Source organism: Pongo pygmaeus, chromosome 23, assembly GCF_028885625.2.
Source record: "Pongo pygmaeus isolate AG05252 chromosome 23, NHGRI_mPonPyg2-v2.0_pri, whole genome shotgun sequence".
In the NCBI taxonomy this organism is placed as follows: Eukaryota; Metazoa; Chordata; class Mammalia; order Primates; family Hominidae; genus Pongo; species Pongo pygmaeus.
The window spans coordinates 50855349-50876620 of NC_085931.1; the positions used below are offsets into that span (position 1 = coordinate 50855349).

The 21272-nt window shown below is 42.5% G+C and overlaps 1 protein-coding gene across 2 annotated transcripts in view; it reads left to right on the forward strand.

Annotated features, from left to right (window-relative positions):
* Nucleotides 1–21272, forward strand: part of GRAP2 (GRB2 related adaptor protein 2) — a 72608-nt gene that overhangs the window by 13425 nt on the left and 37911 nt on the right. The window contains exon 1 of one of the 2 annotated variants that reach the window (XM_054470096.2): nucleotides 7014–7191. The exons of the other annotated variant lie outside the window; for it this stretch is intronic. Coding sequence (XP_054326071.2) covers nucleotides 7083–7191 — 109 coding nt within the window. The 5' untranslated portion in view covers nucleotides 7014–7082. Of the gene's footprint in view, nucleotides 1–7013; nucleotides 7192–21272 lie in introns of those variants that run through there. 2 annotated transcript variants of the gene reach the window in all.

Below are 21272 nucleotides of genomic sequence, written 5' to 3' on the forward strand. Positions count from 1 at the left end.
GTGTGCAGACTGCCCTTTTGCCATGGAACACAAAGAAGGAGGAATATAAAAGAATATACACAGTTTTGTTGGTTTTTATTAGTCTCTCTCCTCTCTCTCCAAGGAGTTGTCAATCTTCTCTGCACTTATAGTCTAGTTGGAGCACTAGTCCTTAGGCTAAATTCCACCAAAACATTTTGGTTGTTCAGCAAACGCTTTCACTGTGACCCTCACCTAAGGACAGTAGAGTACACCATCAAATGGGATAGCTCTAATGTGAATTTAGCTCTAAATAAAACTAGGATAAATGCATTTGTTCAGTTCTAGAGAAGGCATCATACTGTCCTGTGGATTTCATTTCAAATGAGCTGCAAAACAAAGTTCTTTTCCATGGAAGGGATTTACTCAACTGAATTCACTCACTTTGCTGTAACTGGATTAATCTCATTTCACATCATGTCTCTAAGTAGAAAAGTAAACTGATTTACAGCAGGCTAAGTGGATATGTTGATGCATCCAACATCAGTGAGATTTATTCCAACTAGATTGCAACCAGAAAATGGTGTCCTGGTTGTTTTTGCTTCTATAAAGTAGTCGCAAAAGTGCACCACTTTCGTACTTGATCTGAAAAACAGTTTATCAAAGATGAGGTATTGTGGGATGCAACAGAACGTATGTACGTCAAATGAAATGAGCATTTCTACCTTCCCAGATCTTGAAACGGTCTTTTTCCCCGCAGCCTTATAAAAAACATATATATATTCATTTTAGGCCAGGCATGGTGGCTCCCAGCACTCTGGGAGGCTGAGGCAGGTGGATCACTTGAAGTCTGGAGTTCAAGACCAGTGTGGCCAACATGGTGAAACCCCATCTCTACTAAAAATACAAAAATTAGCTGGGTGTGGTGGTGGGTGCCTGTAATCCAAGCTACTCAGGAGGCCGAGGCGGGAGAATCGCTGGAACCCAGGAGGCAGAGGCCGCAGTGAGCCAAGATCACGCCACTACCCTCCAGCCTGGGCGACAGAGTGAGACTCCATCTCAAAAAAAAAAAATAAATAAATAAATAAAATCATTTTATTCTATCACCATCTTCTGAAAGCCACTGTTTTTTATTTTTGAGTTGTGTTTCACAGGGCACTGCTCAAGGTAAACACCCAGCCCCACTTGTGGTTGAGCAGGCATTGACCCCACACTGGCTCCCTGCCAGCACACCGCCCTGGAGCGAGCCACCACCCTGTACCTTGCTCCACCTTCTGCTTTCTACAGCACACTCTTTCTTCTTTTTCTTCTGCATCACTCTGCATTTCCAAAGCCACAATCGTGTCATCCTCTCGGGACTCTCAATCTCTGTCTATGCTGGTGCCCTCTCCTTTGTCTCTCCCAAATTGCTGACTTTATTCCGGCTTCTGCTTCTAACACAATAAGACTGCTATTGGAAGTGTTTTTCTGACTTCTATAGCTGGCAGTTTCTATAAGCAGAAGTTACTTTCAAAGGAAAGAACTTGTGGAGATGAGCCTGGGGTGTCACAGGGCTGTTATATGGGTCAAATGTAATAATGTGTATCAAAAAGCAATTTGTAAACTGTAACATGCTCTTCAAAAGTAAATTATTACTGTATTATATGACTTTAGGGTTTAAAAAGCAGCTGGATGATATGTAAAAATTCAAGGCTCAGTAGCATCATTGGAAAAGAAAATTAGAAAATGGGGAGGGGCACGGACGCTTCCATCAACAAGCTAGGGGCCTCTCAACATTTTTTCCAGCCAAAGCACACCCATTTAGCTGAGAGCATATACTCTCTTCTGAGGACTGCCTTTTCACCATTCTGGACCCTCTCAACATTTTTTCCAGCCAAAGCACACCCATTTAGCTGAGAGCATACACTCTCTTCTGAGGACTGCCTGTTCACCATTCTGGACCTAAGGCCTTCCCTCTTGCTTAAGCTCCCCCATGCCTCTCATCGCCACCTTCCCAAATCCTAGTTGACCCCAAGGACTAACCCCCAATCCACCCTCCCTTCCCAGCTCTGCCCCAGATGAAGTGAATCTCTTTCTCTCCAGCACTCAGTCTTATGTTAGAATTATTTATGTGGGCATTGATCTTCCTGGATTGACTGTGACCTGCTGAAGGCAGCGGTGGTCCTGGCATCTGCCACAGCCACCTCCCCCAACAGCACTTCATCACCTCCGTGAACGGAAGTGAATGGAAGGAACAGCTCAGTTAGGATGGCAGAGGATCAAGGAGAGAATTCCACGGACCCAAAACATCCTGCAAAAAGGCTTTGTCCCCAGAGGTTGGTCTTCAATTTGGAAAAATTCCTACCTGAGCAACTGTAGGACCCCTCTGAAATGGAACAGGGTCTATTAGACTCGTAAAAACCCTCAGTGATGAGTTGGTTATTATTATTCTCTGTACTTTTCTGTACATTTAAAATGTTTTATATTTTAAATTGAATGTAAAAAGATCCCATCCTATTTAAAAGTTAGTGAGTTGAATAAGTTTCATTATAACTTGATTTTCTTCCTAAAGGTTTTCCTATAGTTCAAATTATAAAAGTCATTCTTAGATTCCCAGCTTAGTTGGTCCCCCATGAAATCATGAGTTCTTAGACTGTGTTTCACACAATGCTAGGTTACATTGCACCCTTACTGAAAGGAACTTCTTGTGCAGAGTGCGGGGCTCTTGGAGAAGGAAAAGTACCACTTTTTTAGCACATTAAAATAATGCTTGAGCTGATTTATTATTTTAATACTTTACCTTTGGTGTTGCAGAAATGATTTATTTGATGGTTTTGGCAGGTGATTTTTTTTTAGGAATCATCTTTAACACTATTAGCCATGTAACTATTGCCAAGTACATAATAAGTACTCAATAATAATTATTATTTTTTAATTAAAATGTGATGCACTTCTAAACTAAAGGTAACTTCAGTCATGTAGAGTAGAAAGCAATGGGTGGAGCTTCCAATTGCTTCTCTTTGGTATTCATTAGAAATCATTTTTGAAACTGAGAAGTTGGGGGAAAGATCAGACATTTTTATGGAAACTGCATTGATGACAGCAGAGTGTAATTTTGTTGATAGTGATTTGATACACAATTATTTGAGGGATTTACTGTGCTCATGGATTAGCACTGTGTTGTTACTGTAACAGAGGCTTGGCGCAGAGCCCTGGCCCAGTGCAAAGCTCTCTAGCATCGTTTCTTTTCCTTCATCAGCAGCCCAAAGCCCCCCTCTCTACAACTCCATGCAGCACAGCCCTGGCACAGACCCCTAACCTGAAACTCCAGCCAATTTACCTAACAACATGCCTCTCCCCTTCACCTGCCAGATGCTTCTCGTTCTCAGACACTGCACCCTGAAATTCGGAGCTTTCACTGAGTTAAAAAGGCAAATATAGAATTACCTAGCTGTATCAGTATTTTAAGTGCACTTGTAGACTTAAATGAGAGCTCTTGTACGAAACCACTTGTATTCTTTCTTAAGATATGCTATTTTTTTTCTCTCTTTGATTGAACTGTTGACCTTCTGGGTATACGACTAGTTATTACTTCAAGTATGTTTGGAACTATTCTTGCCCTAACCATTCTAAAATGTAATTAGCATTGAGACATTATTGTAGAAGCACAGCACCTGGGGCTGGTATCTCATTAGATGGCAAAAATTGAGCAGAATTGTGCATGCTCCATGCTCAAAATATCTCTAAGAAAAATTCATGGCATTAGGGGGAAAGTTAAAATTGGTGATTTCGTAGGCCCTTTCTTGCTCACATATTTGGTTTGTATAAGGATCCAAACAGAGAGGAGATTGTGGTTCTTCTGTTTAAAAAATGAAGGCAACTCTGTTTTCTTAGAACTCTTCTTATGTAATGTGGCTGCTGTCACATCTCTGGGTCAACCAAAACCAAAATAATACATTTTCTGGCTCTAGCTTTTTCCCCCCTCAAGAAATGCATAGCATTTTTAGGCATTATCTGATTTATCCTTGCAACAACAGATGTTACAGAGAATGAATATTCTCTAAGAGGTAGTTAACAAAATATGGAAAAACTGAGGCCCAAAGAGGTACTATAACTCATGGGTTATTCACGCTTCTCCCTGAACATTCCCACATCTCTTCTGCTGGGGAGGGAGCTCTTTATTTTCTGAATTGAAAACCATTTCATGCCTCCTGCTCAGTTATTTCAGTACTGGCTCCTAAGTTTGACACCAATCCCAACTGTTATGAAATCGCAGACGAATAATAACGAAGTTCTTCATTCCTGGGATCCCAAAAGGTTATCATTTTGAGTTCACTGCAGGGCACTTTAGATGTCCATATTGGGCCCTAAATGATTAGAACCATCGGGAGAGGGCTTGCCTGACTCTGCCATTCACCTCATTTGTAAGTCTCTGCCATGTTTCGACACTGAGTTGTGTCTTGTTGTTTAAAAAATAACTTCTCATTATAATAACATTTTCCCTTAATTGCAAAAATATTTCTGACCTGAATTTATTATTGTCATAGCTGTGTGAGCAAGCAGAGTCTTGTTTGCCACTACAATATATTAATAATGTATTAATTAGCTTCCCAGTGCTGCTCAAACAAGGAACAAAAAGGATTTATCTAAATCATGAAAACTGAAGTGAAGCAAACACTTTGGTAATTATATTTTAAGGGCAATCTCAGCATTAGGTAGTGTAGCAAATTTTTGTCCTGACTTTGGAGAGAAGATAACCAAAAACACCACTCAATTAACAAAACATTTGTTTAGTACCTACTGTGCACAAAGTCTGAGAGGTAAAAGAGGTTAAGACAAATAAAATTGTCCAATTTATTTTTATGGCCATAGTTAAAAGGCAATAAAGGCAAGACACTGTAAGTATTTTGATTTAGCTACAATGAGCTGAAATATACTAGATCAAATCATATGAAATTGACAATATCTGGGGGCTGGCTGCCGTGACTCATGCCTGTAATCCCAGCACTTTAGGGGCCCAGGATAATCACTTGAGGCCAGGAGTTCGAGGCTACAGTGAGCCAGGGTTGTACCACTGCACTCCAGCCTGGGCCACAGAGTGTGACCCTGTCTCTAAAGAAATAAAAATAAAAATAAAAATAAAAATAAATAGAAGATATTGACAATAGCTGACCCTATTTTTTACCCCAAAAGTGGTAATTTTATATAATTTAATCTAATATTAAGGTATTCTTGTCATACTGTACCAGCTCCTAAACATTATACTTTTCATTTTACTTCTGTTTCTAAGCTATCATTATTACAACAACCAAGAGAAGGTAAATACAGGTCAGAGATTTGACTCCTGTTTTTTGTATGTATTTATTTTTGCAGATTCACAAATAACATATGTTTTGCAGTTTTAAGGTTTCTAATTATATTAGACCCTGTTTTTTATTTTATTTAGAGTCATTGTCCTTGCTGCCTGTCCTTCACATGTGACAAGTCAATTCTTCATACCATTTCCTTCACAATCTTCATGCAAACTCATCATCTCCATTTCCATCTATTCTTCAGAGATGTATGATTGCAGAAAACTCCCCTTTTTTGAAATATTGCTCAATAGAGATTAAATCTAACATCCAGTTTTACCTGTCTATCCTTGAATTACAGGTTGCTGAGAAGTCAGAACAGATAGCCATAGAAGTACCCCACTAAATCCATTCTTCTATCTCCTTCAATATTTGACAAATATTTACCAAGCATCTATCTTGAGCAAGCATTGGAGTAAGTCCTCCCATAAATATGAAGTTATGTATATAAGGATGCATGCATTCATGTAAATACAAGTTTAATGCTGGATATGTATTGTTTTAAGTACCTGACATGTATTAGTCTATTTATTCCTACCTAAGGGGGTAAGTGCCATTGTTATTTCCATCTGAAAGAAGAGGAAACTGAGGCCAGAGAGATTACATGAACTCCTAAAACCCTAACTCTTAACCACAGCGTTCAAAATCTCTCTGGTTATAGTGGAGGACCCAATGTCAAAAAAGCAAGTGCTTTTCCCAGACCATGAACACAATGTGTGACAAATTAGCAGTTCCTCCCCTTGCTCTAAGATAGTAAATATGCACCCAGGCCAACTTGTGTCTGTCAGAGAACAAAGAGTGGGCCTGTCACACTGCACACTGTTTTCTCCCAAGAGGGTCCATCTGCCTCTGCTCCTTTGGTACATGCTAGGGGACACACGCTGTCCAGCATATTCTTGCAGAGTCATATCTTACCCCACATCTTATCACAACCCTGCTGAAGGTCAGGCACTATCAAGAAAATGTTCACTCATCCTCTTCCCGTTATGCCCAATGTGTGAACTGATAACACATCTAAATTCAAAGAAAATCAACAGACATCACCTCAGTCAACCTGAAAAGTCTGGTGACTCATTCCCACCCTTCTCACGGGGCTCCTGCTGGGCTTCCTGGTTCTCCTGAACCAGCCTCCAGGCCTCCTGCAGCCGGGGTGCAGCTCAGTGTTCGAGCCCCCTCTCTGCTGCCCATCAGATGCGTGTTGACTTTCTTTGGCACAGGCATTTGAGTTGCATTTGAATTGCAGAACATGCTGCCCCCATCCTGTGCTGACTGTGATCCCCACTTCTTGTGCCCTGGAGGCAGCTAAACAAGCTTGCCTTGGAAAAAATAACAGGGAAGAAGAGGCTGACTCTTCAACCCCCAGAGTAAGTTCCGTCACTCTGGAGGTAAAGTCATAATATCTAAATATGGCTCGATTCATGTCAGGTCTTTTAAATACACACACACATGTGGATGCTGAAACCGTGCATGCCCTGACATGCCCTGACAGCCAAGAAAAAGTCAAAACGACTTACTGTCTCATTAGCAGGACAAGACCTGGTAGGCCAGCTCACCAGAATAAAGAATACAAAAAATGGGTATTTAACTTCTCTACAGACACACACACACACACACACACACACACACACACACACACAGATGTAACGACCCCAAGAGAGCTGGTTGCCCTGGCAATGAAGAATCATTTGTATATTCAAGGATTTTCTTGTTTAAATTTAAGCTAGCCACTTGAACTTCTCAAGCTTTCTTGAGCTTAGCTTTAGGCCTCCATCCCCAGACAGAGGTCTGACATCTATGTCAGCCTCTAGCAAGGCAGGAAGCTTAGAAGTCGGACAAAAACCTCACAAGCCAGCCAACCTGGATTTGAATTTCAGCTCTATGGTTTCTCAGCTGTGTGACCTGGGTAAGCTACTTAACCACCTTGAACCTCTATTTCCTCACCTGTACAATGGGAATAATAAAATTAAAACAAACTTGCATGGGTTCATTATGAAAATTAGATCGATTAGATGACATAATACATAGCAAGCATTTAGAGCTGTGCCTGATTCTGAATGTGAGTTATCTGTAATAGTGACTTGAAATGGGTTTACACTGCCTGGCAGGAAACCATTCAGTTCCTTTTTGTTTTTGACTTTAATCTTTGAAGCGCTTTCGTCTCATTTCTTCTTATTTTGTGTTTGTGGAGAAGGAGGATGTTTAGCCATCCTTGGAGTACAATCTTTTATTAAAAACCATTATTAAGTCTCTTCAAGTTTCTCTTTTGCAGTAAATGATCTAGATTACTTAATGGTTCTGTTTTACATGTTTTAATCATTTATTTGAACCATCTCCAGATGTAGTACACACAGAAATATTGTCTAGGAAAATGTGTTACTGAAATTCCTTATCATCTGTGGTCCATTAGCTCAAATGTTTAAAACCCATTGTTTTTATTTTTATTATTTATTTATTTAGTTATTTTTGCAAGACAGGGTCTCACTCTTTTGCCCAGGCTAGAGTGCAGTGGCACAATTATAGTTCATTGCAGGCTCGAACTCCTGGGCTCAAGCAATCCTCCAGCCTAAGCCTCCCCAAAATTTCTTATGCTTAAGAGCAAAGTTAAGTTCCATCATATTGTCAGTTGGTTTCACTCCATCATATTGCCAAAACCACCTAATTCTCAGATGCGTAGTTTAGCACAAGCCAAACCAGAAGAGACCATAGGTCATTCATTCATTATTCATTCATTTACTAAGTGACTGCTGTATGCCAGAGGCTGGGCTATGCTGTAAGATCACAAAGAAGATACTTCTCAGTTGGAAGAGCTTACAGCTTGAGAGAGAAGACACACAAGCAAACAAATCATTACAAATACCTTTCCATTGGGTGCCATACTTGAAATGAGAAGGTGAGGCCAAGGTACCCTTGGGGCAGAAGGGAGGGAGGATTAAGCTCAGGGAACAGCTTTACAGAGAAGGTAACATTTGCACCATGTTAAAGGATGGCAAGAATTGAGGAGTACAAAAAGGAGAATAGGCCAAGAAGAAACACCCAGGGATGATTTGCACATTGTAAATTTAGGTAACCTTACATGCCTTACATGGGGCTGCTGTGACTGAGGCACAGGGTCAAGGAAGAGAGCAGAGTCATAAAGCTACCCAGGTCAGCCAAGGCCAGGCTAGGAAGCCTGAGCTTTATCCTGCAGGCATGCCGAGCCAGAGGAGGGTGCAAGAAGAGACATGGCACAGTCTGATCTGTTTTGCACAAATCACTCTGGAAGCAACGAGGAGGGGAGAATGGAGGTATTTGAGCCTAGAGTCAGGAAGAAGCAGTAGGATGCCAGGGTTGTGCGGAAAGACTATAAAGCCCACACAAAGGAGGGCTGATGGAAAGATGGAAATCAATTTCAGGTATATTTAGGCCAGGTGCAGTGGCTCGTGCCTGTAATCCCAACACTTTGGGAGGCCGAGGCAGGCGGATTGCCTGAGCTCAGGAGTTCACAACCAGCCTGGGCAACATGGTGAAACCCCGTTCTACTAAAATACAAAAAATTAGCTGGGCATGGCGGCATGCGCCTGTAGTCCCAGCTACTCGGGAGGCTGAGGCAGGAGAATTGCTTGAACCTAGGAGGCAGAGGTTGCAGTGAGCCGAGATTGCTCCCCTGTACTCCAGCCTGGGCGACACAGCGAGATTCCGTTAAAAAAAAAAAAAAATTCAGGTATATTTAAAATATAGTGTTTAGAGACCCATTAGTGGAAGATGCCAGATTTGAGAAAGGGGAGGAGAAGACACGGAGGAGTCCAGAAGAAATTTCCAGATTTCTGGCCTGGATAACTGTGAGGGCCATGGTGCCAGATAGTGCCAGAATGAAACTATATAGGTTGACACAAATCCACCTCTCAGAAATGCACCTCTGAGACATCCGTTCTGCTGAAGGTCAGTAGGGAAGGTCAGCTTCATGTGCAAAGAGCAGTATGTGTATATTTCTTACTAGCTATTCTTTTTTAAATACTTCTTAATATATGGGACATACATGAGCTAAGATAGAATTCATGCAGGAGGTTTCATTTTTCATTGTCTGGCAATTGTGTTTTCAAATATGAGATGCTAGCATTATTTCAGTTATCTATGCCTAGCATAGTATATATCTACGGTTCAAGAGTATTAATTATCTCCCCCGCCTCCTCACTATAAGGTAAGCTTTCTGAAGCCAGGGATTTTGTCTCTTTTGTCCTCATCTCCATTCCTAGCCCCTAAAACTAAGTTTGACTCCCAATTATCGAGTAAATGATTGAATTTCCATGTGGGTAAAAAGAAACAGTCATTTCCTTTACTAATGAGGAAAGAAAAGGAAAACAACAAACAAAACTGGACTTAAAACAGTTTTTATAAAAAGATCCAATTTGCGAAAATGGAACTGAAGTTTAAAAGCTATTTTTCTCCCTGCAGCTCTACTTCTGGGAAAGTCACAGCTGCCAGCTTAGATGGTGGTTTTCACTGCCCGGTTACAAATTCTGCACAGTTGTACATATTGGCAGGGCTTAGCTTCCTTAAATGCCATTGGATCAGTAGGGAAATGGTGATTTTCCTTATTGATTTAATGCCAGTTCCTCTTTTATGAAAAATCGCATGTGCTGCTCACTGGCATATGTACCATAAAAACTGAACGTAGGGGGCCAGAAATTAAGTAAGTCACTCGTGTTCTTCTCCAGCCATGTGACGTTAAACCATCTCTACTTTCAGGCTGGAATATTCAATCATTCTCCCTTTAAATTTAGCAGAGTGATTATTCCTCCTGGTGGATTGCACATATGCTCCTTTGATCTATGAAATACTCATTCTGGATGAACTTTAAGCTCCCAAGAAATGCATGTAAAATGCTGTTTATAAATCGCGGGAGAAATGTTTCACATTCTCATTACTCCCAAGTAGTCACACCAAACCTCTCTCTCCAAGATTCGCTTTTTTTCCTAGAAGAGGGAGAAAGAACTTGGGGCAGTAACACTGTGACAATAATCACCACGGTCATACTTTCCATGAGTTTTACGCGGTAGGCTCACAGAAGTGGCAATGCATGGCCGGGCGCGGTGGCTCACGCCTGTAATCCCAACACTTTGGGAGGCCGAAGTGGGTGGATCAACTGGGATCAGGAGTTTGAGACCACCCTGGCCAACATGGTGAAACCCTATCTCTACTAAAAATACAAAAAATTAGCCGGACGTGGTGGTGGGCTCCTGCAATCCTAGCTACTCGGGAGGCTGAGGCAGGATAATCACTTGAACCCGGGTGGCGGAGGTTGCAGTGAGCCAAGATTACACCACTACACTCTAGCCTGGGTGACAGAATGAGACTCTGTCTCAAAAAAAAAAGAAATGACAATGTAGGATACCCATTCATCGGCAAATATTTACTGTGAGCAGGACAATGTGCTAAGTCCATAGACTGCAAAGAGGAGTGAGGCTCAGTTCCCATCCTCTGGGGCTTACAAGGTAGCTGGAGAAGTAAAACTCAAACCACAAAGTGAAGTTAATAGTCACCAATGAACAACATAGTTAGTAAACTCTGCACTGGTTCAGAAGAGGACAGGAGTAACAAGACAGTAATCCTAAAGGAGATGGACTTGAATTTGAGGTGGACCTGAAGAGTTAGGAGCTAGAGTGAGTAAAGGCAGAGCGGTGGGAACATTTGTGAATCAAAGCTCAGGTGGGGGTTATGGCAGGCAGGGTGGGGATAGACTGAGGATGACTTTGAATGCCATGCCACTCTAAGGACTTTGGACTTGACTCTACAAGCAAGGTGGAATTATTAAGAGATTTTGAGTAGAAATGATGTGAGCTGAACAGTGCTTTTGAGAAACTAAATCTAGCAGGGATCAGTGCTCCAAATTAATTGGACATGTTTCAGACTTGAGATCATGAGACCCTGACCCAGGCTGGGGACAATGGGGTGTCTCCATCGTACATTACATTCCTGTGAATACTTCTTATGGATTCATATGAAATTCTGCCTCAATGTGCCTGCCTGTCTCTGCACTGTAAGATAGTGATATTGTGATCCTGTGTGCTGCTTGGAACCAGCCTCATTCCTTTAGCACCCCAGTTTGGACTTGGAATGGGCCCAAGTGTGGCCTGTACACAAACCTCAAAGAATCCAGGTGGCATAGATGTAAAAGCTTGGAGCCCTCCAAGTCCACCTCCTCCACTTACCAAGAAAGAAGCTAACTCTTGCTCATCTCCCTAATGATGGATTCAGCATGCGGCCTCAGATCTTCCTGTGCTCTAGCAGTGCTTCTGAGGCCAGTCCAAATTCTGCTTTGAGGCGTGTGTGTGCCAATTCTGGTGCAATCCAGAAGCATTTTGGACGAATGAAGGAGTTGTTTGTGTTTTCTTGCCCTAATTGAGATAGCTGAAGCTCCTCTCCCTTACTCTACACCAAGCCCCCCAGATCCAGTACCTCCCTGAATCCCCAACTTCGTCTCTGCCTTGCTGCTTCCCCACAACACCCTATCAATTCTTGCATACTGTCATTGGTTGTTCTGTCCTCATTATCTGAAGCCTTTACCTCCCTTCTTAGGCCTCATCACCTCCAGGAGACTCTCCATGGCCTCAGCCCCTCCGTTAGGTAGACCAAGCTTCCTCCTTGGAGCTCCGTGCTACCCTGCATAGGGCTCAGTCACTTTGCCTCCATGATGTCTTGCAATTGTCTATTTATATGTCTGCCTCCTATCCTTCAACTGTGAGCTCCCTGAGGAAAGGAACTGTGGGTACGCATCATTGAATACTCAGCATCTAGCACAATGCCTGGTACACACTAGGTATTGAAATGTCTGATAAATAAATGAATGACAGTTGCATATTTGTCTTTTTGGTATATTCATTCATTTGGTAAATATTTATTGAGTAATTACTTATAATTGAATTGGCGCTGTGTAGTTACACTTAAACATCAAAATGAGCCTATCCTCTCAAGCTCCAAATTATGCATGCATAAATTATACATGTGAAGTGTTAACATGCACACGCAGCAGAGAGTGTGCGTATCTACAAATACCAGAGCTAGCAAATGAAATAAACTGTGTGCCAGATGTCCCCAAAATTTACAAAGAACCAAGAACCAAAAATGACAGTTAGCTCCATAAGCCCAACAAAAGAAAAAAAAAAAAAAGGAAAAGAGCAAAAAAGCAAAAGAACAAAAGAACCTTGAGCATAAGGAAGTGGCTATGGTTTTTTCTACATGCTCTAGCCGGGGGTGGGGAAGAGTCATAAAAGCATTCTATGCTGGACCGGTTCATGTTAAGTCTGAGTTCCTCAATCGCTGGCTCTCAGGAGCTGTTTGGAAAATTCATTGCCATGCATGAGTCGGGGGATTGGTATTTTTTCCACTGGAAACTGTTAATGGGGACTGCATTAGCGGCCCCTTATCGCTTTGCCTGATAGAGAGACAGCAGGTTCGCCCAAACAATTCTGGAACCCTGATCACTGCCAATTAGGGGAGTATTGTCTGGCTGACATAATCAAGTGAGTATAAATATATTTATCGTGATTGGAATGGGGAAGGGAGACTGCAGAAAGATTGAGGCAGAAGCTGCCACCCACTGCCTGGCTCCAGCCTGGATCCAGCCCAGTTTGTCACCCTGTGCTCAGCAGAGGCGGTCACTGGCTTTCTGAGGTGGAATGCACAGTTGAGAATTCAGGACTAGAATTGCTTCTCCCAGAGAAGCAATAAGGAAAAATTCTCCTTATTTTTCCTCCCCTCTTCTTCTCTTTTTTTCATGCTCACTTCTGTGAAAGCTGAAAAGAGAAGAAAAAGCAGATGCCATGTTGATCACGTTTTAATTCTGCCCTCTGGCCATGCTATCCCCACTTACCTTCTCTGTAGTGGAAAGTGATGGTGAGGCACAGTGTCCTGACTGGACCTCCCACCCTCTCGGCCCACCAGCATGTGCAAGTCGGTCCGGCATTGGGTTTATTTCATTGTTGATTTGTGGAGCTTTTTGGGAATACCTGTGATGTGAATCAGCCCTGGGATTGAAAGACCCTGAAAAAACAGTCCCTTGCAGTGGGCTAGCGATGGGAGGAATTGCTCACATTTAAACAGCTGAAAAGGAGACATGTTTAAGTCACATCTGGTTGCATTCCTGTTGTCTGAATGGAGAGCAGGGTCTTTTTAAGCATCTGCCCAGATTTCAAAATGCAGGCTGTATCTTTTCTTCCTCAAACAAATGGTCAGGATCGGATATGAATGGCCTAATTGCATCGGGAGAGGTAAACAAAACTGATCTCATGGCTGGATTTCAGCCCTGGTCCATCCAGGCCCAATCGATCTAAGGCATGACTTTTTTTTTCCTCTCACCCATGACTACTTGATAATGGCCATTTCCGGGGCCAAGTTCATTTCGGCTCTTTTCCACCATCCCCCGTGTGCTGCCCTGTCTCACCACTTGAGGGCTGAGGCCCCTTCCCAATGGCTACAACAGGGTAAGGGGACCCTGTCCTTCTGTCTCCTTCATCCTATAGTTTGTCTTCACAGCTGCAAATTGCTCTCAGGCCTGCCTTCCTGGATTTGACAAAAACTATTTTCTTACTGGTACTACGGATACCACAAGTGGAGATGTAAGTAGGAAGGTGCAGGTCCACAAATAAATAGGGAGCCCAGATGGGAGAAATGTCATTAGAGAGATCACTGTCCCTAAAGGCATCTGACCACCCATGTTCCTGCCTCTTCCTGCTACCATTTTCCTCCTTCGGCTGCTCAGAAATTGTCGAGGCCAAACTCCTTTCACCCAGATTCCAGAAATACACTTATTTCCTTTGCTTTCCAAATCTTAATGGATGAAACACCTCTCTTTTTTTTTTTTTTTTTTTTTTTTGTCTTCTCTCTCTTGCCAGAAATATTGTTTTCTGAGAACCAGAGCTCATTTATCTCCAAGGGAGAAAGAAATTCATTCCATGTTTACCCATTAACAAATTACCACTTACATGAAAATGCTGGGACTTCTCTCATTCTTTGCTAATAAATGGGTTATTCACCTTGGTTGAACCTTGGCGGAGGCAGATGGATAGCCACTGTTCCCTTCAAGTTGGCTTAATATTCTCTCGTTGGCTTTTGTTTCCTTGAAGCACAGAGACTTCTCAGAACTTTCTTTGCTTGATTCTGCTTTTAAGGAACGTGCCCAACTTCTTTGAGTCTGTTTATTTAGTAAGCTGAATTGATGAAATCCCTGGCATTTATGGAGGAGCCTACTGTGTTGGGTGCTATGGGTTCCTCCCCACTTGAAAGTTGAATTGGAGTCACCCATCTGAATACTAACTCCCTCCTAATCCATTGGTTTTCCTGCTGTGTAGACAGGGGTATGAAGTAGCCATTTACCAAGAGATAGTGCGATGTCATAAACCGAGCTTGAGTTCTAAAGTTAGCAAGACCTGATTTGTACAGTAGTGCAGGCTTGGGCACGTTGCTGCTCTCTTTTGAGTCACACATTCCTTATTATAGATGCTGATGGGAACAACAGAGCTGTCTGTTCATCTTTGCTCTTCTCCATAATGAGATAAAGCCAAACAGACAGTGAAGAGCCTGGTCTAACCACATAACATTGGTCATAAGAAGGTAATTTTTACCTGAGCATTTAGGTGGCATTTGGTGTGGTATTAGATGCATGTCATTTAGTTACAGAGATAAAACCTCCTGAACACACATAAAGCTCTTGGCCTGGTTGAACATTACATCTCACGGATTTTTATGCTTTTTACTAAGGATACTTCCTGCTAGGAAGTTGTAAAAGAGAAGATAGAAGTCTATTTAATGGTATTATAGCAATATCAGTTTCCTGGCTTTGATACTGTACTATGGTGATGTAAGATGTCCCCATTAGGGGAAGTGGGGTGAAGAGTATAGGGGACCTCTGTACTATTTTTGCAGTTTCCTGAGAGACAGAGGGAAAGTGAGAAAGAGAGAGAGAGAGAGGAGGGAATGAGTGGAGTGACATGAAAAAGGAGTGTTCGTCTTGGCTTTTGTCCCTGGCTGGACAAATATTTACATTTTGTTTGCCTCTTTGTATAGATTTTGTGAATAGTCATGATTAAAAGCTAGCATTCCCTTTTCTATGGAAGAGAAGAAAGACAATAGAATGAGCTGAGAACCCCTGCCAACATTATATTAGAAAGCCACCTACTTCCTGCCTCTCCTCACCCTCCTTACCTGTACAAACTTACCTTCTGCATCCTTGTCCTCCTTCTTTCCCATTCAAAGGGGAGATGCGTCTCCTGCTGAACAAATGAACTCCTCCACCTGACCAAGGTGTCCCATCCCTCCCTGCTGTCTCCAAAGGCTCAGTCCTGCTACATAATCTCTCTAGGTGAATTCCTTCTTACTCAGGGTTTTTACAATCATCTATATTGGAATAGCACCCAAATTTATAGCTCTTGCCAGACTTTTTTATTGAGTTCTACACCTGCACAGCCAACCCTTGACTGGGAGTCACTACATAGATCATTCACAAGCATTTCAAACTCCCTTTTAATTATCTCCTCTTTCTGTATTCCCTTATCTCTGAAAGTGCTACCAACATCTACCCTAATGCCCCCAGCAGGAACCCAAGAGTCATTCTAGACCTATGCGGTCCCAAGTACTTCAGTGTGGCTTGTCCAAATTGAAATGTGCTGTAAGTGTAAAATACACACCAGATTTCAATGACTTACTTTGGAAAAAATAATGCAAAGTGTCTCAATAGTATTTTATATTGATTTCAAATTGAAGTGATAATATTTTGGACATATTGGGTTAAATAAGTTATTAATTCTTTTACTTTTTAATGTGCTACCAAAATATTTAAAATGGCATGGTGGCTGACATTTGTGATTTGCATTCTATTTCTATTGGATAACACCATTCTAGACTCTTTTCTGTCTTTTAGCCCCCTTCCAACTGGTCATAATTCACAGTGATTCCCTTGAGTTAAGACAAGGGAGAATACTGGTTAAGTGCACAAGCTGAGTTTGAATCCTGGCTCCACCATTTTTTGATACATATGAACTTGGGCGATTATTTAACCCCTTTGAGCTTCCCTTTCCTCATCTGTCAGCTGGATACAATAGCAGTTCTTATTTTGAGATTCTTGCATGCTTTAAATGAGATAATGTGTAAAGCACTTACTATGGAGATAAAAACATGTGGAAAGACCCAGTGTCAAAAAAAAGAGCATGATCTGTCACTGTTGTAGTTCAGGCCCTCATCATTACTAGCCAAGACTACTGCGATGCTTTCTCCATCTTCAGTTGACCCTGCCCTCCATTCCTTCATACTGCCATCTGATTAAACATTCCTGAATGCAAACGTTATCAAACGTCCAATGACTTCCCGTTATCCTTGGTATGAAATCCAAAGTCCCTGGCATGCTTTCAATGTCCTCCATGATCTGCCCCCAGTCCAATCACTGATCCCATCTCCTGCCAGTCCATGATTGAACCAGTTGGGTCCCCAACTCCTATTTGCACACACCATTCTCTCTGTGTGTCATATATGAGTTCTCTACTCTGCCTAGCTACTTGTCTGCAAGACTCAGTTCAATTGTCACCTCATTTGGGAAGCTTCCACTAATCCCTCCTGCACCTGTCTCCATCCTAGGCTAGATTAGGGGCCTGCCCTTTGGGTTCCTGAACCACTTGAGGTGTGGTTCCTTTATCACGCTGATCTCACTGGTTTGGCTGACTTGTTTGTCTTTCCTACAAGACTGAACTGTCTGAGGTCTGAAGATGGGCTATGTAGTCCACACTGGATCTTCATGCTCTACACAGGGCTTGACACAGACTGAGGCACAGGAAATGTGTGTTGAATGAATACACAAAGCATATGGATACTCCTGAGAGAGAGAAGGTGGGCAAGACAGCCTTACGAAGTTAAGCAGCAGAAAATCTGAAAACGAACCTGAGGAGAAATCACCAATTCCTGGAAGTACAGAGAGAGGAAGGAGAGAGAAGAATCTGTGCAAGGAGTCAGTGGGACTTGAAATGAAAGGCTATTAAAGAGAGAATATCATTCAAACAACAGAACCACATTTGGTACTGTTGGTGGTTTGTAACTTCCTCTGAAATGGTTCCAGGAAGAGACAAGGTTCTAGGATGGTGCAAATCATATAAAGAAAGGATGGGGTATTATAAGCCAATTCAAGGGTTATTTGTCATCAGGACTAGATACATGGGTGGTACAAGTAAATGTCAACCTGGTGACTACACGATGGGACTAGTAATAATTTACTGGGGCTGGTGCCCAGGAATTTTTTTGCTGTGGTGCAGATGCCAAGCATGGAAAAATTTGACAAGTTATAGGCATGAGAAAGTAGATGGCGAATTTGAGAGTAACAATGTAAAATGCCAGAGTAATCACAAGAGAAATGTCTGAGTATGTAAGAGAGTTTAGAAGATTTCTGCTTTACCACAAATACGGACTTCAAGAAAAATTCCTTTGTAAGAACAGAAATTCCAATATATAAAACTTATTTATCAAAACACACAGTATTCCATAATATATAATGGTAAAAGCATGCCTTTTGACCCACACAATATTAAAAGCAGCAAATAACACAAGAAAGGTAGAGAAAACAGAAGGTACAACATTTTGTGGCTCACAGGATATATGAGTGAGATTATATACTTCTATTCCAAACCACAACCTTCACTAGAACGTCTAGAGGCTTCATTCTAGAACCTTCATACTGCTTACCCCAAAGGCTAGCCCACTCCCCAGTTTTCATGTAAGAAATCTTGTGGGACAGGCATTGCATGAGGTGAGGGGCAGCAGGGAAATTCGAGATGAAAGGGTGAAAAGATCAAACGAGTCCTTGTTATTCCTCTTAACAATGCTTCAGTCCACCACTTTGAGGTTTCTGTGGCGAAAGTAAAGATTTGGGATATACATATACTAAAACAACTATTGGTTGCTTATCTGAAAATTAACTTTAGCTGGGCATTCTGTATTTTATCTGACAACCCTACTTGGTGAGGCATACGTTTTCTTATTCATACTTCCTCCGAGCCACAACACGTCTTAATAGTTGTTAGCTATTAAGGACTATGCATAAAAGTGACAATAGCTGGCTGGGCACAGTGGCTCATGCCTTTAATCCCAGCACTTTGGGAGGCTGAGGCAGGAGGATCACTTGAGGCCAGGAGTTCAAGACCAGCCTGAGCAACATAGGGAGACCCCTGTCTCTACAAAAAAAAAAAAAGCTGGATGTGGTGGCATGCACCTGTAGTCCCAGCTATTTGGGAGGGTGAGACAGGAGAATCACTTGAACCTGGGAGTTGGAGGCTGCAGTGAGCCATGATTGCCTCACTGCACTCCAGCCTGGGCCACAGAATGATACCTGTCTCAAAAAAAAAAAAAAAAAAAAAAGTAACAATAGCTAACGACTATTGAGTTATTGAGTGCCTACTATGTGCCAGGCACCATACTAAGTGGATTAGATGGATATTCCACATATTCTTCCCAAGAACATTATGAGGCAGGCACTATTATCATCCCTGTTTTTAAAATGAGGAAACTGAGGCTCAGAGATGTTAAACAACTTGCTAAGGGTCACCCAGAAAACTAGTAGTAGAGAAGGGTGTAAATGCTGGCAGCCTGACTCCAAGGCTCATGTGCTTGCCTACCTTACCCAGATGGCGGCAGCACTGAGCAAGGGGGTAGATAACGTCAAGTCCCCTGGAAGAATAAGAGAAAGTGAGACCATGGGGTATGAGCGGGGCAGGCCCTGAGTAACGCTTTAAAGGAGCAGTTGAAATTAGACCCGGTGCCTTTGTTTAAGTAAGAAAAATGTGCTAGTTCTAGACAGATGCAGCCCCATACCAGGACTCACAGCTTGATGAGAAAGGCACTGGATGTATTTCAGCCCCTACTGCAACCTCAGGCTGAGGCCTTTGTGCAGTGAGCAACCTGCACAACCATACATAGCAATGTGAGTTTGATGGGAGAAGGAAGACCAGTGCAGAGACAAGGATGTCGATGGGGTGCTTAGAGAACAAAGGGAAGCTATTTACTAAAGCATGTTTGCATGGTGCAGGTGATTTTCTAAAGTGAATTTTGACAGACGGGATGGGGAAAGATTGTTGAAGGCCTGAAATGACAAGAGAGACTTGAGTGGATCTGGGAGGTCATGTGACAAACATGACATTAACAAATTCTAAATGGAAAAAAATGACCCTCAGAAAGTTGTGTGTCAAGGCCGGGTATGGTGGCTCACGTCTGTAATTCCAGCACTTTGGGAGGCCGAGGCAGGTGGATCATTAGGGGTCAGGAATTCAAGACGAGGCTGGCCAACATGGTGAAACTCCATCTCTAGTAAAAATACAAAAATTAGCCAGGCGTGGTGGTGGGCATCTGTAATCCCAGCTCCTCGGGAGGCTGAGGCAGGAGAATCTCTTGAGCCTGGGAGGCGAAGGTTGCAGTGAGCTGAGATTGCGCCACTGCACTCCAGCCTGAGCAACAGAGCGAGACTCCGTCTCGAAAAAAAAAAAAAAGGAAAGAAAGTTGTGTGTCAAAAGCTTCAACACACAGGGGCCTTTGCTCCGTCAAGCAAGAAGAATAGGGTGGAGGAGGAACAGGAACACAGTAGCTAAGGTGACAGCTGCCTCACAAAAGGAAAGTCTATGGCTTGCAAAAGAGGTCGAGGAAAGCGGAAAAGCAAATGCCGAAGAGGGACAGTAAGTGAAAAGACGAGTTTCTTCCACTCGGCATCTCCCCAAATATGGCCCCGAAGGAAGAGTTGACCCTGTTACGGTTTCTTTCTTTTTCCTGTGGGGTTATTAGAGTGACATATAAGGAAAGGGCCACAGGCACGGCACAGCTTGATTTCAGCCAGGCTTTGCATGACACCCTAGAGAGCAGAATGAGGACAGATAGGCTGAAGGATAACTACTTAATTGGGTAGGTTTCAAGTTGATACTCAGAGTGTTGATTAAAGGGTGGTCAATGACAACCTGGAGGAGGTCTTTAGGTAAAGAAAGTGAGTTCAAAGATAACCAACTTGCATGAATGAAGGAGCCAGGATTTGAACCCAGCCCTACCTGACTCAAAAGTCCATGTTCCATTTATTATAAAACAGAAACCAAAAAGGCATGAAGTTCACTTATAAAGAAGAGTTGAAAGATATAACCAGAGGGTTAGGAGTACAAATCCATGCCCAAATGAATTGTGATAGGCTGAGAAATTGGCCAAAGGGGGAGAACAAAAACAAGATGAAAGTCAGAAAGGTTAAATGTGAAGCCGTGCATTTTGGTTTCAAGAAACCCGTTGCAGAGGTGGAGAGGTCCAGCTTGACCGTCTTCATGTTGGGAAGCACCCGGGCTTTTGTTGTAGTTGTTGTTGCTTAATTCCCAAACAGCGGCGGGGTGTGGGGGCACACCATTGTAGCCCCAGCTACTTGGGAAGCTGAGGCAGGAGGATGCCTAAAGCCCCGGAGGTCAAGGCTACAGTGACCCGTGATCACTCCACTGCACTCCAGCCTGGGCAACAGAACAAGACCCTATCTCAAAAACACAAAACAAAACAAAAAACCAGCCAACAGTGTAACACAGTTACAAAATCTTCGTGTACAAATGAAGTGATTAAATCATCCTATTCTACTCAGCCCAGCTCAGACCATATCTTGAATACTGGGTTCAAGTCTGGATAATGTATTTTGTATTTTGAGAAAAACATTGAATAACTGAGAGGAGACCTGAGGAAAATGACCAGGAGATCAAGGAGTTGGAAGCTTGTTACATGAAGGGTGGTCAAGGACCCTGGGGTTATTTCAGTTTAGAAATGGGAATTTGGGATTTGTGATTCTCATTTTCTGTTTCTTTTGGTCATTCATTCTTTCTTTTTCTTTCTTGTTGTGGTTCTTAGCACAGAATTCAGGCTGAAAGAGCTTTTGGTTCAACATAATTCAGTCACACACAGGGGCCTGTTGGTGGGTGGGAGGCTAGGGGAGGAATAGCATTAGGAGAAATACCTAATGTAGATGAC